This window comes from Aegilops tauschii, chromosome 1 (genome assembly GCF_002575655.3).
Source record: "Aegilops tauschii subsp. strangulata cultivar AL8/78 chromosome 1, Aet v6.0, whole genome shotgun sequence".
NCBI lineage: Eukaryota > Viridiplantae > Streptophyta > Magnoliopsida > Poales > Poaceae > Aegilops > Aegilops tauschii.
Window position 1 is genome coordinate 491282851 of NC_053035.3, and position 18741 is coordinate 491301591.

General features: G+C 43.1%; 1 protein-coding gene across 1 annotated transcript; it reads right to left on the minus strand.

Moving 5' to 3' along the window:
• Positions 1–8753: 8753 nt before the first annotated feature.
• LOC141039188 (uncharacterized) lies at positions 8754–9218 on the minus strand. Its single transcript, XM_073506506.1, has one exon. The coding sequence runs from the start codon at positions 9216–9218 to the stop codon at positions 8754–8756; it is 465 nt and encodes a 154-aa protein (XP_073362607.1).
• Between the last annotated feature and the right edge of the window lie 9523 nt (positions 9219–18741).

Consider the following 18741-nt stretch of genomic DNA (forward strand, 5'->3'; position numbering starts at 1 on the left):
ACTTAAGGTTAGAGATGTCCGTCTCCGAGCCTTCTACCATGATGGTGTCGTCGGCGTACTGGAGAAGGGAGATCCCACGAATATGGCCCGCAGCCTTAGCCTTATCCAGGATGGCTGCAAGCGCATCCACCACCATGTTGAACAAGAATAGGGAGAAGGGGTCGCCTTGTCTGACCCCACAAAGGGTGGGGAAGTAAGGGCCGATCTCCCCATTGATGTTCACGGTAGTGCGACCACAGGACACCATCTGCATCACTCGGGTGATCCACCGGTCGTCGAAGCCCTTCCGGAGCAGAACTTCCCGAAGGAAGGGCCAACTAACAGTGTCATATGCCTTATGGAAATCGATCTTCAGGAAGACCGCCCTGAGGTGTTTAGACCGGACCTCATGGAGGACTTCATGGAGAACTAGCACCCCATCCAGGATATACCGCCCTTGAATGAAGGCGGACTGGTTGGGGTGGGTAATGTGGTCGGTGAGCAGGGTCACCCTATTGATCGGTCGGAACTGGCGGATGTCGGAAGCCCCAGGCACTTTGGGGATGAGCGAAATGATCCCATAGTTGAGGCGCCCGAGGTCGATGGACCCAACGTAGAACTCGTCGAAGATGGCCATGATCTCAGGCTTAATCACATTCCAGAAGGCCTGGAAGAATTTTACCGGGAGGCCATCCGGGCCCGGGGCCGCGGTAGGGTTCATGCCTCTAATGGCAGCCCAGACCTCGCCCTCGGAGAAGGGGGACGTAAGGGTCGTGTTCTCCGCAGCAGAAACTAGCTGGTGGCCGGTCCAACAATCATGGGCCAGAGATAGGCCGCTCCTAGGAGCGGAGGAGAACAGGGATCTGTAGAACCCGTCGACATGGGCCCGAATGTCACCCGGGGATTGCAGAAGGGCCCCGCCATCCCAGAGAAGGGGGATGGTGTTGCGTCTACGGCAGCCATTCGCAATGGCCTGAAAGTAGGCCGTATTCGCGTCGCCATTCAATACCCATTTCTGGGAGCCACGCAGTCGCCAATAGGCCTCCTCGTCGGTGTAGATGCCAGAGAGTTGGTCTTCCAAGTCGTATCGGGAAAGCCACTCCTTGGGGAAGAGGCCGGTCGCGTCCGCACGTAGGTCCAGGGCCTGGATGCCGGTCAACAGGGCCTTCTTGCGTTCGCGGAGATCACGCCCCAGGTTGGCGCCCCATCCCTTCATGAACTGCCGGCCACGCTTGGCACAGAACTGCCACGAGTCAATGGTCGAGGGGGGACGGGGGTGGGGGTGGGCACGCGCCTCCACCCAGCGAGCGCCGACGGCCGCCACGAAACCCGTTTGGGACAACCAGAATGTCTCAAACCGGAAGCGGGGGGGGGGGGGGGGGGAATCGGCGGTCGCTCGTCGGCAGAGGACATGAGGAGAGGAACGTGGTCGGAGCCAATCCGGGTGATGGCCCGGAGGGAGGCGAGGGAGCAGCGGAGGTCCCATTCCGGAGAGAGTAGGACCCAGTCTAGGACGGACTGGGTCGGGGACGCCTGGCGATTGGTCCAGGTGAATCTGGCACCAATCCTATCTATTTCGCGAAGGCAAGATCAGCAATGCAGTCATTAAATATTTGCATACGCGCAAAGTTGACATGAGAATTGCTCTTGTCTTCCGCGAATCGGAGGAGATTAAAATCGCCCCCGACCACTACCGAAAGAGAGGCAGCCAAAACCTTCCTATGGAGCTCGTCGAGGAAGGAGGCCGACCGACTATTGTCAGTGGGGCCGTATACGATGATCGCCTCCCACTTGAAGTTGAGGGCCCATTCATAAAGTTCCATGCTAACAAAGAACTGCCCCGGTCCATACTACCCACCTCAAAGGTGGCATTCTTCACACCTAAAAAGATGCCATCAGAATGACCGATACTCCCACTAGAAAGAAGCCAATAGAAAGGAGCCAATGCCAAGTAAAGAGGTGGGAGCTCAGCCTACTCGATCTTTTCGTTTTACACGCATCTTAATCGTTCCTTTCATCTTGTCCACTAGACCACCTTGTCCACTAGACCACCACCAGCGTCACAGCTTTACCTAGACGCCGACATAAAAATCATGGCCAAGATCTCACTCGCTCGTTCACGGCCCAGCACCGTGAGCCTGCGTGCTTGTCTCCATTGAGAAAACTGCATGCGGCATCCTGTTTGGACTTCTCGCATGTGAGCCTGCGTGACATGACATGTGCCTCCGTTGTCAAATGTGGACATCTTCTATAAATAAGCTATCCGCTGCCGCTGGCCACTGCCAATCTCCTTTTGACTTGTGCCAGCGTCTCGTTTCGTCGTCGCCACGAGGACCGTGACACATATCTGCGACGAGAATCGACTGGATGCCCTCTGCCATGCCATCTGTGGTTGGATGGTTAGAAAGACGGTGGTATTTTTAGCCATCAAAATTTAAGTCCTGATGCTCGCATTATTTTTGAATTTATTTTAGGATTTTCGGTGATGCGTTTTTAGTGGGAGGAGACGTTCCCGTCAACGTCGAGATACTTATGATGACTTTGTAAATCTCAAGATGATATGCCGGCTCAGTCTATTGAAGGTGTTCATAGGAGTAGAATGTTCATATATGTGTTCATAAAAATGAATGTATATGTATATCTATGAGCGCTTGCGTCTGTACCGAGTTTAAAACAACAACGGACGAGACGGAGGTTGGGCCGCGTGAAACGACGTGCCGGGTGAAAATTAACCTATTTTGTATCGAATCTTCCTAGTCCAAGGTGCTACCAGCCCCATGGTTCCATGGTTATCTCAACAATTACTGCTGACGTCCATAAACGACGATCGACATCAGGGGCATTGATTTAGATGGTCTTAATTAGTTACTGATCTAAAACGTACTGCTAGTAGTACTACTCAAGTTGACGGGCAAGCTATCTGGTTTGAACACTAACTCAACCCTAGCTACAGGATTGAGTACTTGGCGTAGCTTGGTTTCCGTGGGATACTCTCTCCGCACCAATGGCCATGTACATCTAAATGTTTGCTTCGCGGAGGCGCTCGTTTTTGTTTTTTTGTTTTTGAGGGAATCGCGGAGGCGCTCGTTTTTGTGTCACATGTACGTGTATAATCTAAAAGAGAATTGAATGGTGTCACAAACATGGGGCTGGGGAACCCCATTTTCGTCAATTTTTTACCAACACGACATCCTTTTGCAAAAAAGTTGTGTGACCTAGTATTACAGATCACTGCCCGGACGAAAGATAGCAAGCCAAGCAATGGTTGCATTGACCAAGCCGGCCTCCTTTCGCAAAACTCACTTAATCTATTATTATAGATTGTTCCACGAAGGTAGCGAGCCGAGCAATGGCTGCATCGACCAACCCGGCCTCTTTTGCAAAAAAGGGTCACTTAACCCAGTATTATAGATCATTTCTAGGACGAAAGATGGCTTGCCGAGCAATGGTCGCATTGACCAACTCGGCCTCCTTTCATAAAATCTCACTTAACCTAGTATTATAGATTGTTGTCAGGACGGAAGATGGTGAGCCGAGCAATGGCTGCATCGACCAACCCGGCCTCATTTCGCAAAAAAATAACTTAACCTAGTATTATAGATCATTTGTAGGACGGAAGACGGTGTGCCGAGCAATGGCTGCATTGACCAACACAACCTTTTTTTGCAAAAAAACCACTTAACCTAGTATTATAGATTGTTACCCGGACTAAAGATGTCGAGCTGAGCAATGGCTACATTGACCAACGCGGCTTTCTTTTGCAAAAAAAGTCATTTAACATAGTATTATAGATCGTTGCCATGGCGGAAGATGGCGAGTCGAGCAATGACTGCATTGACCAATGCGGCCTTCTTTTGCATAAAAAGTCACTTAACCTAGTATTATAGGTCGTTGCTACGGAAGATGACAAGTTGAGCAATGGTTGCATTGACCAACACAACCTTCTTTTGCAAAAAAAACCCACTTAACCTAGTATTATAGGTTGTTGCCACGACGGAAGATGGCGAGCCGAGCAATAGTTGCACCGACCAACCCGGCCTCCTTTGCAAAAAAAAGTCACTTAACCTAGTATTATAGATCATTTGTAGGACGGAAGATGGTGTGCCGAGCAATGGCTGCATTGACCAACACAACCTTCTTTTACAAAAAACCCACTTAACCTAGTATTATAGATCGTTACCAGGACGGAAGATGGTGAGCCGAGCAATGGCTAATTGACCAACGTGGCGTCCTTTGCAAAAAAATGTCACTTAACTTAGTATTATAGATTGTTGTCAGGATAAAAGATGGCGTCCCGAGCAATGGTTGCATTGACGAACGCAGCCTCCTTTTGCAAAAAAGTCATTTAACCTAGCATTATAGATTGTTCCCAGGACTAAAGATGGCGAGTTGAGCAATGGTTGCATTGACCAATGCTGCCTTCTTTTGCATAAAAAGTCACTTAACTTAGTATTATAGTTTTTTGCTAGGACGGAAAATGACGAGCTGAGCAATAGTTGCATTGACCAACATAGCCTTCTTTTGCAAAAAGAAAACCCCACTTAACCTAGTATTATGGATTGTTGCCAGGACGGAATATGGCGAGCCGAGCAATGGCTGCATCGACCAACCCGGCATCCTTTTGAAAAAAAAGTCACTGAACCTAGTATTATAGATCATTTGTAGGACGGAAGATGGCGTGTCGAGCAATGGCTGCATTGACCAACGCAAGCTTCTTTTTGCAAAAAAAAAACCCACTTAACCTAGTATTATAGATCGTTGTCAGGACGGAAGATGGCGAGCCGAGCAATGGCTGCATTGACCAATGTGGCGTCCTTTGCAAAAAAAGAGTCGCTTATTATAGAAGGTTGCCAGGATAAAAGATGGCGACCCGAGCAATGGCTGCATTGACGAACGCGGCCTCCTTCTGCAAAAAAGTCATTTAACCCAGTATTATGGATTGTTGCCAGGATTAAACATGTCGACCGGAGCAATGGCTGCATTGACCAACGCGGCTTCCTTTTGCAAATAAGTCATTTAACCTAGTATTATAGATCATTGTCATGACGGAAGATGGCGAGTCGAGCAATGCCTGCATCGACCAATGCGGCCTTCTTTTGTATAAAAACTCACTTAACCTAGTACTATAGGCCGTTGCTAGGACGGAAGATGGCGAGCTGAGCAATGGTTGCATGCATTGACCAACACAACCTTCTTTTGCAACAAAAAAAAAATCCCCACTTAACCTAGTATTATAGATTGTTGCCAGGATGAAAGATGGCGATCCGAGCAATGGCTAGATTGACCAACGCGGCCTCTTTTTGCAAAATATATCACTTAACCTAATATTATAAATTGTTGCCAGGATAAAAGATGGCGATCCGAGTAATGGTTCCATTGACCGGTGCAACCACCTTTTGCAAAAAAATGTCACCTAACCTAGTATTATATATCATTGCAAGGACCGGAGATAACCGAGTCGAGGAATGGATGCATTGCCCTTCTAAATGTCACTTGACGTTGTATTAAAGATCACTATCGAGATGGAATATAGCGAGTCAAACAATGGTTGCATTGAAGAATGCAACCTTCTTATTGCAAAAATATAACCTAGTATTATAGACCACTTCCAAGAACGAAGATAGCGAGCCAAGCAATGGCTACATTGCCCTTTTAAGTGTCACTTGACCTAGTATTATAGATCACAATCAAGATGGTAGATGGCGAGGCGAGCAAGGTTGCATTGATTAACACAGCCTCCTATTTTGCAAAATCATCACTTCACCTAATATTATAGCCCACTGCCAAGGACTGAAGATAGCAAGGTGAGCACTCCCTGCATCGACCAACGCGGCCTACTTTTGCAAAAAGGTTAGTTGACCAAGTATTCTAAACCACTATCGGGATGAGAGATAACGAGCCCAGCGATGGCCGCATTGACCTACGCGGGCTCCTTTTGAAAAAGCGTCACTTGACCTAGTTATATATATGGATCATCGTCAAGACTTGTGAGACGAGCTCCATTGATGTCAACTGAACATCAGTCGGCCAAGTCCGCATTGCAATTTCTTTTATCAGATAATACAAAATTTTATAGCATGGCAAAAAAAAATGCAAAATTGAATAAGAATTGGTGAAATCTCAGCCAACTGAGGTACAGGCATGCATGCTCCCTGAGGAAACAAAATGAGCGTACACACATAAGAGTAAAATTTACTAGCTGGATCATATCCACAGCCAGCGTCACATTCTTCAGACGTCGACATAAAAATTATTACATATACCAGCAGCAGCTAGATCCCCTCACTCGCCACTACATGCACGGTCCAGCACGGCGCCTCTACCATACGTTACCATACGTCCGGCGAGGCGTGCTACATACATTTGTCCCCATTGAGAAAACCACGACACTAGTTTGGACTTGGCATGTGTCGCCAAATGCAGAAATTCTTTTATAAACCATCCAGAGAGAGGCGAGAGGTCGGCATGCATGATCTTCCTTTGACCTGCCCGCGCGCGCCGGTGTCCCGTCGTCATCATTCCGAGACCGTGACACGTAGTGTATCTACATCCGTATGACGAGTATATACTGGGCTGGTGGATTGGTTCGGTGTGCTGTGTGCTGAAACCACGTGCCGTGTGATATGATTGTTCAGTTGCATGCATGCATGTGCGAGTACTAGTGAAAGAACACTTTGCTCTCTCGATGACTCGATCCGTGGAAACGAACGAAACAAGTCTGTGATGTGGCGTGGCCAGCCAGCTTATTTTATCTTGCATGATTACATGCATCCTTGTCCTCTCGCTCGTGGATCTACCTAGCTAGGTGCCACATGCATATTCATGCATCCCATGGTTCCATCATGCATGGCCATGGCTATCCGGACACCAGGAAAAGCGTGTAGAAATCTTGATCCAGCTGGTCGTAATTATGGGTTACTGCAAGGTAAACTATGACGTCAAGTTCGATTGCAAAAAATTTGCAAAGAAAAAAAAGGTTTAATACGTAACCTACGACGTGTGCAGAGTGATCTCTTAACTGACAAATATTGCATCAAATTAGTAATGTGTACGTGCAACACATGTCCATTATGAAAGTAATATTCTTTTTAAGATTATTCACACTTAATGTTGATTTCAAGATTGTTTTGCGTTTAATGCAATTAATGTCTTTCTAAGTTATAATTAATGTCATTGACATATTTTTAAATTATTGATGATGTGATGGATACATGATACTCGTGTTTTTATAAGTAGTATATAGTAGAAAATAGGAGGGCAATCAAACGCGCCTCCTAGGCGGGGGCCTTTTTAGCGCAATGCAGCTTAGCGAGGCTTTGTTTATTATGTTTTTTTTGGTTCTGTTAATTTAAAATTTCTTTTCCATTTGGCCTTTAAAAATATGAAAAAATATTATTTTTGAAATGTGAACAGTCTAAATTTTGAGAATGTTTTTTTGGGAAAGCACTATTATTTGGAACATTTGCTAACATTTTGGAAATATTATTTATAAATAAAATCAATATTATTTATTTATTTGAACACTTTCTAAAACTTAAGAACAATTATTAACAATTTTTATAATATAAAACAGATGAACGGTTTTTAAAAATTGAGAACATTATGAAAGTTGAACTTTTTTAAAAAGTTGTAGAACAAGCTTTTTATTAAAAAGAACAAAAACTGTAGAATACCAAAACAAAAAAAGATTCAAAAAGGAAAATGGGCCAAAACATTATAGAAGGTTCCCATGACTAGTGCTATCCTAGGAATGTCACGTAGAATAAATGATATGGTGAAGGAGAGAGAACTCATAAGAAAAGGCTTCTCTTCTCTTATTTAAGAGAAGATAAGGACACGTACAATGATGCTATCTTAGAAGTGCCACGTAGGATAAATGATGAGGTGGAGGAGAGAGCGGTCATAAGAAAAAGTTTGTCTTCTCTTATTTAATAATGATCTCTTAGCACAATATGTCTCACCACATTTTTAGGAATACGTAGTTATTGAAGGTGAGGCTAAGAGATGACCCATTGTAGACAAATTTTTTGACATATCTAAATTACATGCAAGACTTAAGATAAGACTATCTTATCAACCATTGTACATGCCCTAAGAGATGATCTTAGCACAATATGTCTCACCAAGTTTTTAGGAATATCTAGTTATTGAAGATACGGCTAAGAGATGACCCATTTAGACAATTTTTTTGTGTCATCTCTAAATTACATGCAAAACTTAAGATAAGACTACCTTATCAACCATTGTACATGCCATAAAAACCAGACAAGAGTGGACTCTCCTATATTCACATTTTTTTTCCTTTGATCTGCTTTGTAAAAGGATATTCTTATCACCAATGTATCGGTTTGGCTCTGTTGATTTATAGATACGTCACTCCCCATGCACTCGACGGTGTCCATACCGTACGATCGGCCAGACGGCCGTGGCCCGGGTCACCTACTGTGCATCGCGCGGTAGTGTTGTCCTATAGTTTTGCCATATAACTTGGAAAAGGACTAAAGTTCAATTGGAACATAATAAGATGCTCCAGGCAGCAAGCAACCAAACTAAGAATTTTGAAGCATCACAATACTCCTCGAATATGCTCAATTTGGACTACCACGTACTCCCTCCGTTCCAAAATAGATTGTTAGTACAAAGTTGAGTCATCTATTTTGGAATGAAGGGAGTAGATCAGAACCACCAAAAAATATCGGTTGATCGATTACATATGTTACAGAACCGAACATCTAATTTATTTGGCCGCCCATGCGTACAATCCGTACGCCCCTCTAGCTTCTCGGCGGGTTCAAGATGTTGATGGCTAACTGGACAAGCTTCTCGTTGTCGCCGTTCTCCTTCCGAATGGGATTACGATCGACCTTCCCGATCACTCCTACGCCGCTCAGCAAGATGTCGCAGTCACTAGGCGCGCCCAGGGCGTCGTTCAGCTTATCGGTCGCGTTGACGACGCGTCCGGCGTGAAGGTCGTCGAGGGCGGCGGCCACCGTCTTGGCCATGGTCGTGTAGTACCCAGTGCAGGTGTTGAGGTCGCGCACGAGGTCTGAGATGATGTGCAGCGTGGACGTCACGCTGTTCGCGGTCTGGTTGGTGGCGACGATGCCGCGCTGCAGCGTGTCGTTTGAGGAGGCGGCCGCCGGGAGCACTCTCGGGTTGACGGCAGGGGAGACGCCGACTGCGAGGGTAGGGGCGCTGGCTGCTGCGAGGAGGAGGAGCAGGGCCAGGGAGGAACTCATGGTGATTTACGTGCGAGGTTCAATTCAACGGCTGCATCGTTCCAAGCCGCGTATCCTTGGGATTTATACAAGCGGAGAGGCCTCTATTTTAGAAAGAATGTACTAATACAATCCTGCATAAACGGGATTTATTTTATGATTTGATGTACTTCCTTCTGAAGAACATATATTGTTAGTAATTTCCTTTTTGTGGCGATCACTCTTTATCTGAGGTTAATCAACAATAATGGCGCCGATGAATTCTTATTTGGCAAGATCTCATCATTAATCCTCTCCAAAATATGCATGATTTTGTGAACTTCGAAAAAGCTTGCCCATTGACATGAGGTTAATTCTCTCTAAAAAAACTTTTTTTGCTGGAAAATCCTGTCCAAACAATTTGTCAATACCGTTCGAAGGGGTCCTCTCTATTAATTAGCAGAACGTCTGTGCGTCACTTCAGGCTACCCATCATGTTATCTCTAACATCCGAGTCCAACAAAAAAAAACCCATCCCACAATGCATCTTCTCTTTTTCTGTAGGAACCTCCCATTCCCGCTCGGTTTCCCGTCATAGCGGGACATTTCTCGCTCAAGCCACCTCCTTTAAAACCAGATGACGTCCACCTCATCTTTGTCATGCATTGCAATAGGGATGGAATTTTTTATGTTCACAATATAATAAAGTGGGTTAAACAAAGTTATACTATTGACACACAAAAACAAATAATTATAGAGATCATTCTTAAAGGTCCATTCAACTTTGCAAATGCACACTGCCGTGGCAGGCAAGTGGTAACGTGAACGTATTCCTAGTCACCAATAAGCTCCACCTCTATCCCTCAAAAAAAAAAAAAAAAACAAAGCTCCACCTCCAGCCCACATATGCTAGAAGGGATACTTGTCGTTCTTCTCTTTCCCGTCCTTCCCTACATCTTCTACTCTTAGCCTCTTCGCCAAGAAGTTTCATTGTCGCCAACCAGGACCACATTAACATAGTTTGTTCGTCATCTACACCTCATCTTCTTCTTTCTCTTTCCTCGCCAACTTTAGTTCTCGTTTCTACTTTTAGAATACTCTGTCTTTCTTTCTTTCTTTTCCATCTTATTTTTTGGAACACTCTTTCTCCAATGCCACGGATCACTTGCTGGCTTTAGTTCTTTTTCCTACTTATTCTCGGAACACGCTTCCTTTCCGCCATAGCATGAACCAACGAGTGTCCTCACCTGCGAAGTTTCCGCAACCGTCAGCGTGTGGACATCCTGCGGAGCATAGGCATCATCCATCTTGGGGAACGTTAGGTCGCCCATGTCGCGAGCGCATGGTGGCCGTCAAGGTTTTTAATTTTGGAAACAAAATAATTTCGGACCTCACCGAAATATGCGAATTTCGGAAATTGCTTCGGATTTTGAGATTTCAAATATCACTTAATTTTGCTGAATTCTAACGTAATTTAAATTTACTTTGAAATCTGTTTGAGTCTACCTCAAAATTTCGGGGTTAAAATATTTCGGACCCCATTGAAATATGTGAAATTTCACTGAAATATGCCGTTGTCCATGTTGGCAAGCGGTGCTCAGCCATGTCGCAGCATGTTGATCGTCCTTTGCCCATCGAGATGGCTCCAATGGGGCCCGAAATATTTTTACCCTGAAATGGGCGTCATCCGGTTTTAAAGGAGATGGCTCCATTGAGAAATGTCCCACTACGGCGGGAAACAAGTGGGAAGAGGAGGGAGCCTGCTTGGCGCCCATTTGATGTTCAAACATGCTCGTACATATGAGGGAGAAATGAGCTTCGATCTTGCAGACGATCATAATCATTTGTTGGATTGATTTATATGCATTCTAGCCCGTTGCAACGCACAGACGTTCTACTAATCAAAATGAGTTCCCTCTCAGTGCCGAAGATAGCCAAGTAATAGCTACATTGACCCACATGGTTTCTTTAGGCAAAAAAGGCGAGTTAACCTAGTTCTAGGGCATCTCTTGCCGTGTATCCATAAACTGATACATTCAATGTTTACGGACGTGTCCGTGGATACAGAAATGGAAGCCGTACATCCAACCTCATGCAACAAAGTTCAGCCACATTTGAAACACAAATTGAATAAAATGAACAAAATTTAACCGCTTGCGTGACATGCCTCCTCCAAAGGATCTACTAGCCCTGATCGTCGTGGTGGATGCCGCTGTGTCAGACCCGGGCAACATCGGCGTACCTGGATCCTTAGGCCAGAAGCCTAAGAATAAGGGCAACAAGGAGAAGAAGGAGGTTGTGCCTACTCACCGGTCGGAGCTGTAGGGACTGTGCATGAACAACTGAACATGATGCAGTCTAGTCCTTCTGAAGATGGTGCAATGCAGTTCTTCTATTTTTCCGAAGATGCAACAGTAATCTCTTTGTCTGCTTGTTTATTTTATTCTATTGGTTAAAATTGGAACCTGTGCCAGTACTAGTTATTTCCTTGGTTTTTTTATGAGGAGAAGTTATTTCCTTGGTTAATTTGTGAATTTTGTTAAATTTGGGACCTATGGAGTAACAATTTGCTAAGTATGGTTGTTAAGTGATGTCAAGTATGATTGCTTACTACAACAAGGTGTCTGTCTTCTTGTTTATTATGTCATGGTAGTTTAATTCCTCTCACAAAGATATGTATGCTACAAGGCTATGTCTGAACTACAAATGACAATGCAGTGTTCCAAACAGCTAAAGTCTGACAATCTTGTTACTTCCATACAAACACTAGCATTGATCATCGCTTGAAACCTTGCAACATCCAAAGTAACACTACCATTCATCATCCCTTTACAACCTATCAATACAAAACAAACTACCGGTTCATATGCATACATCAAGCATAACATAATTGCTGCTTGTTCCCTACTCATGACACCTGCTTTGCTTGCCCATGGCACCTAAGCAAACCTAGTCTTCAGAGAGGTTCATAAACCACCTAATCATTTCTTCAGAATCAATAACACACACGGAACACCGAGTAACATAACACCTCCAAACAACAACTTAAGCACAAAAACCACTTTTCTACCTAAAGCTAACAATAACAAGTATCTCTACTTCATTTTGCTTGTTGCTTGCTCATGGCACCTGCTTTGCATTGACTGTAACTCCATGCACTACCTCTGCCTGCACCTGCAATCCCCCTCTCAGCTCTTGCTTCCTCACGCTCGTCTCTTCTGTCCTCACCTGCACCAATTGCATCAACAAGAACATCACCAACTAGAACCCGTGTACTAACCAGATGCTCAATGTACTCCAGGTCCCAGTGCCATAAATCACACTTTATATATGAAATTTAGACATACAAATTGACAAGTGCAACTAACCACAAACAGCCCTAACCCAGGACAACAACAACATTATTGCTTACACTGCTCTTCTTGCACTTGTAAAACACCCAACCATCATGCTCCTCGGTGCCGGAGACGTAGAACTTGACAACCTCGTCATAGTAAGGCCAAGGGAACGATGGCAACACCACTGAGCGGCCATGTAGAGATGACCTAATCGATTTGGACAAGGACATGTCAGAAGAAACAATGGCAAGGATTAGCAGGATGGATAGCGATGGCGATAGGGGCCGGAAGTGGAGAGAAAGAGACGACGACCGTCAATTTGGGACTAGTGTTACAGCAAGAGATAGGGCAACCAGACGAGCTCATGCAAGGCACTGCACGGTCCAGCCAACACTAGGCTTAGGCTAGGTGTGTTGCGCCGTGCCGCGACATGGGCTAGCCCGGTCCTGACCAGACGCGAGCCGACATGAAATCATGTTCGGATGGGTCGCGGACCGACACAAACTCGTGTTGGATGGCTTTCGCAGTCCGGACGCATTCGGGAGATTTGCGGGTCGTGATACGTCTCCAACGTATCTATAATTTTTGATTGTTCCATGCTATATATTATCCATCTAGGATGTTTTATATGCATTTATATGCTATTTTATATGATTTTTGGGACTAACCTATTAACCTAGAGCCCAGTGCTAGTTTATGTTTTTTCGTTGTTTTTGAGTATCGCAGAAAAGGAAAACCAAACGGAGTCCAATTGACCTGAAATTTCACGGAGATTATTTTTGGACCAGAAGAAGCCCACGGAGCATCGGAGATAGGCCAGAAGAGTCCCGAGGCCACCACGAGGGTAGGGGGCGCGCCCTACCCCCCTGGGCGCGCCCCCTACCTCGTGGCCGCCTCGGGGACCCCCTGACTTGTTCCCGACGCCAACACCTCTTATATATACCCAAACTTCCAGAAAGAAACCTAGATCAGGAGTTCCGCCGCCGTAAGCCTCTGTTGCCACCAAAAACCAATCGGGGCCCTGTTCTGGCAACCTGCCGGAGGGGGGATCCCTCTCTGGTGGCCATCTTCATCATCCCGGCGCTCTCCATGACGAGGGGGGAGTAGTTCACCCTCGGGGCTAAGGGTATGTACCAGTAGCTATGTGTTTGATCTCTCTCTCTCTCTCTCTCGTGTTCTTGAGGTGTACGATCTTGATGTATCGCGAGCTTTGCTATTTTAGTTGGATCTTATGATGTTTCTCCCCCTCTACTCTCTTGTAATGGATTGAGTTTTCCCTTTGAAGTTATCTTATCGGATTGAGTCTTTAAGGATTTGAGAACACTTGATGTATGTCTTGGATGTGCTTATCTGTGGTGACAATGGGATATCACGCGATCTACTTAATGTATGTTTTGGTGATCAACTTGCGGGTTCCGTGACCTCGTGAACTTATGCATAGGGGTTGGCACACGTTTTCGTCTTGACTCTCCGGTAGAAACTTTGGGGCACTCTTTGAAGTACTTTGTGTTGGTTGAATAGATGAATATGAGATTGTGTGATGCATATCGTATAATCATACCCACGGATACTTGAGGTGACATTGGAGTATCTAGGTGACATTAGGGTTTTGGTTGATTTGTGTCTTAAGGTGTTATTCTAGTACAAACTCTATGATAGATCAAACGGAAATAATAGTTCTTGTTATTTTACTACGGACTCTTGAATAGATCGATCAGAAAGGATAACTTTGAGGTGGTTTCGTACCCTACCATAATCTCTTCGTTTGTTCTCCTCTATTAGTGACTTTGGAGTGACTCTTTGTTGCATGTTGAGGGATAGTTATATGATCCAATTATGTTATTATTGTTGAGAGAACTTGCACTAGTGAAAGGATGAACCCTAGGCCTTGTTTCAACGCATTGCAATACCGTTTACGCTCACTTTTATTACTTGTTACCTTGCTGCTTTTATATTTTCAGATTACAAAAACCTATATCTACCATCCATATTGCACTTGTATCACCATCTCTTCACCGAACTAGTGCACCTATACAATTCACCATTGTATTGAGTGTGTTGGGGACACAACAGACTCTTTGTTATTTGGTTGCAGGGTTGTTTGAGAGAGACCATCTTCATCCTACGCCTCCCACGGATTGATAAACCTGAGGTCATCCACTTGAGGGAAATTTGCTACTGTCCTACAAACCTCTGCACTTGGAGGCCCAACAACATCTACAAGAAGAAGGTTGCGTAGTAGACATCAAGCAGTTTCTAGCGCCGTTGCCGGGGAGGTTAGTGCTTGAAGGTATATCTTTAGTTCTTGCAATCAAATCTTTTTGATTCTTGTTTTATCACTAGTTTAGTTTATAAAAGAAAACTACAAAAAAATGGAATTAAGGTTGCCTCATATGCTTCATCTTTTTAATGTCATTCGTGAAAATGATGGGTAGGAAAATTGTGTTCAAGTACTAGAAGAAGAATTACATAGAATGCTTGGCATAAAATATGTGAATGATGAGCATGATTGCAATGTTGTTAGTATGAATTCTTTGAATACCCATGATGCTAATGATATGCAAAGCCACAAGCTTGGGGATGCTAGGTTTGATGAAGATGACATGTTTAGTCCCCCAAGTTTTTATGAGAATATTTATTATGATGAAAGCATGCCTCCTACTTATGATGATTATATTGATGAAAGTGGATTTGGAGAGGTCATGTGATGAATCCACTATTTCGGAAGAGGTTCCAATTGATTGTGAGAACAAAGTTGCTATCTATGATGATTATTGTGATGACTTGTATGCCATTAAGAATAATGATAACCATGAAACTTGTCATCATGATTTTAGTTTTTAATTGGATTATTCCTCACACGATAATTATTTTGTTGAGTTTGCTCCCACTATTATTCATGAGAAGAAATTTGCTTATGTGGAGAGTAGTAAATTTTCTATGCTTGTAGATCACGAAAAGAATGTTTTACGTGATGGTTATATTGTTGAATTAATTCATGATGCTAATGAAAATTATTATGAGAGAGGAGCATATGCTTGTAGGAAATGCAATAATATCAAGCTTCCTCTCTATGTGCTTAAAGTTTAGAAGTTATGCTTGTTTTGCCTTTCTATGCTAGTTGATTATTGTTCCCATAAGTTGTTTGCTCACAAAATCCCTATGCATAGGAAGTGGGTTAGACTTAAATGTTCTAGTCATATTCTTCATGATGCTCTCTTTATGTTTCAATTCTTATCTTTTATGTGAGCATCATTGAAATCATCATGCCTAGCTAGGGGCGTTAAACGTTAGCGCTTGTTGGGAGGCAACCCAATTTTATTTTTGTTCCTTGCTTTTTGCTCCTGTTTAGTAATAAATAATTCATATAACCTCTGTTTAGATGTGGTTTTATGTTTTAATTAGTGTTTGTGCCAAGTAGAACCTTTGGGAAGACTTGGGTGAAGTCTTTGTGATCTTGCTGTAAAAAACAGAAACTTTAGAGCTCACGAGATTAGCTGCCATTGTTTACTGGAGAGTGCTTTTAGGTTGATTATTTTTGCAGATGATTAATAGACAAATTCCTCAGGTCCAACAATTTATTTCAGAAATTTTGGAGTTACAGAAGTATTCGAATGATACAGATTACTATAGACTGTTCTGTTTTTGACAGATTCTGTTTTCTATGTGTTGTTTGCTTATTTTGATGAATCTGTGAGTAGTATCGGTGGGTATGAACCATAGAGAAGTTGGAATACAGTAGATATTACACCAATATGAATTAGAACGAGTTCACAACAGTACCAAAAGTGGTGATTTATTTTCTTATACTAACGGAGCTTACGAGTTTTCTGTTGAGTTTTGTGTTGTGAAGTTTTCAAGTTTTGGGTAAAGATTTGATGGACTATGGAATAAGGAGTGTCAAGAGCCTAAGCTTGGGGATGCCCAAGGCACCCCAAGGTAATATTCAAGGACAACCAAGAGCCTAAGCTTGGGGATGCCCCGGAAGGCATCCCCTCTTTCGTCTTCGTCTATCTGTAACTTTACTTGAAGCTATATTTTTATTCACCACATGATATGTGTTTTGCTTGGAGCATAATTTTATTTCTTTTGTTTTGCTTGCTGTTTGAATAAAATAACAATATCTGAAATTCTTAAATGTTAGAGAGTCTTCACATAGTTGCATAATTATTCAACTACTCATTGATCTTCACTTATATCTTTCGGAGTAGTTTGTCATTTGCTCTAGTGCTTCACTTATATCTTTTTAGAGCACGACGGTGGTTTTATTTTGAAGAAATAGATGAACTCTCATGCTTCACTTATATTATTTTGAGAGTCTTAAACAGCATGGTAATTTGCTTGGGTTATAAAATTAGTCCTAATATTATAGGCATCCAAGATGGGTATAATAATAACTTCCATATAGAGTGCATTGAATACTATGAGAAGTTTGATACTTGGTGATTGTTTTGAGATATGAAGATGGTAATATTAGAGTCGTGCTAGTTGAGTAATTGTGAATTTGAGAAATACTTGTGTTGAAGTTTGCAAGTCCCGTAGCATGCACGTATGGTAACCGTTGTGTAACAAATTTGAAGCATGAGGTGTTTCTTTGATTGTCCTCCTTATGAGTGGCGGCCGGGGACGAGCGATGGTCTTTTCCTACCAATCTATCCCCCTAGGAGCCTGCACGTAGTGCTTGGTTTTTGATGACTTGTAGATTTTTGCAATAAGTATGTGAGTTCTTTATGACTAATGTTGAGTCCATGGATTATACGCACTCTCACCCTTCCATCATTGCTAGCCTCTTCGGTACCGTGCATTGCCCTTTCTCACCTCGAGAGTTGGTGCAAACTTCGCCGGTGCATCCAAACCCTGGGATACGATACGCTCTATCACACATAAACCTCCTTATATCTTCCTCAAAACAGCCACCATACCTACCTATTATGGCATTTCTATAGCCATTCCGAGATATATTTCCATGCAACTTTCCACGGTTCCGTTTATTATGACACATTTCATCATTGTCATATTGCCTTGCATGATCATGTAGTTGACATCGTATTTGTGGCAAAGCCACCTTGCATAATTTCATACATGTCACTCTTGATTCATTGCCCATCCCGGTACACCGCCGGAAGCATTCATATAGAGTCATACTTTGTTCTAGTATCGAGTTGTAATCTCCGAGTTGTAAATAAATAGAAGTGTGATGATCATCATTAATAGAGCATTGTCCCAAAAAAAGAAAGGCCAAATAAAAAAAGAGAAAGGCCAAATAAAATAAAAATAAAAATAAAAAGGGACAATGCTACTATCCTTTTTCCACACTTGTGCTTCAAAGTAGCACCATGATCTTCATGATAGAGAGTCTCTTGTATTGCCACTTCATATACTAGTGGGAATTTTTCATTATAGAACTTGGCTTGTATATTCCAACAATGGGCTTCCTCAAATGCCCTAGGTCTTCGTGAGCAAGCAAGTTGGATGCACACCCACTTAGTTTCTTTTGTTGAGCTTTCATACATTTATAGCTCTAGTGCATCCGTTGCATGGCAATCCCTACTCTTTGCATTGACATTAATTGATGGGCATCTCCATAGCCCGTTGATTAGCCGCGCCAATGTGAGACTTTCTCCTTTTGTGTCTTCTCCACACAATCCCATCATCATATTCTATTCCACCCATAGTGCTATGTCCATGGCTCACGCTCATGTATTGCGTGAAAGTTGAAAAAACTTTGAGAATACTAAAGTATGAAACAATTGCTTGGCTTGTCATCGGGGTTGTGCATGATGGGATCATTTTGTGTGACGAAATGAAGCATGGCCAAACTATATAATTTTGTAGGGATGAGCTTTCTTTGGCTATGTTATTTTGATAAGACATAACTGCTTGGTTAGTATGCTTGAAGTATTATTATTATTTTTATGTCAATATTAAACTTTTGTCTTGAATCTTATGGATCTGAATATTCTTGCCACAATAAAGAGAATTACATTGATAAATATGTTAGGTAGCATTCCACATAAAAAATTCTGTTTTTATCATTTACCTACTCGAGGACGAGCAGGAATTAAGCTTGGGGATGCTTGATACGTCTCCAACGTATCTATAATTTTTGATTGTTCCATGCTATTATATTATCCATCTAGGATGTTTTATATGCATTTATATGCCATTTTATATGATTTTTGGGACTAACCTATTAACCTAGAGCCCAGTGCCAGTTTATGTTTTTT

Excerpts from the sequence above, each read along its gene's own strand:
- LOC141039188 (XM_073506506.1), bottom strand. The coding sequence starts at position 9,218 with ATGAGTTCCTCCCTGGCCCTGCTCCTCCTCCTCGCAGCAGCCAGCGCC.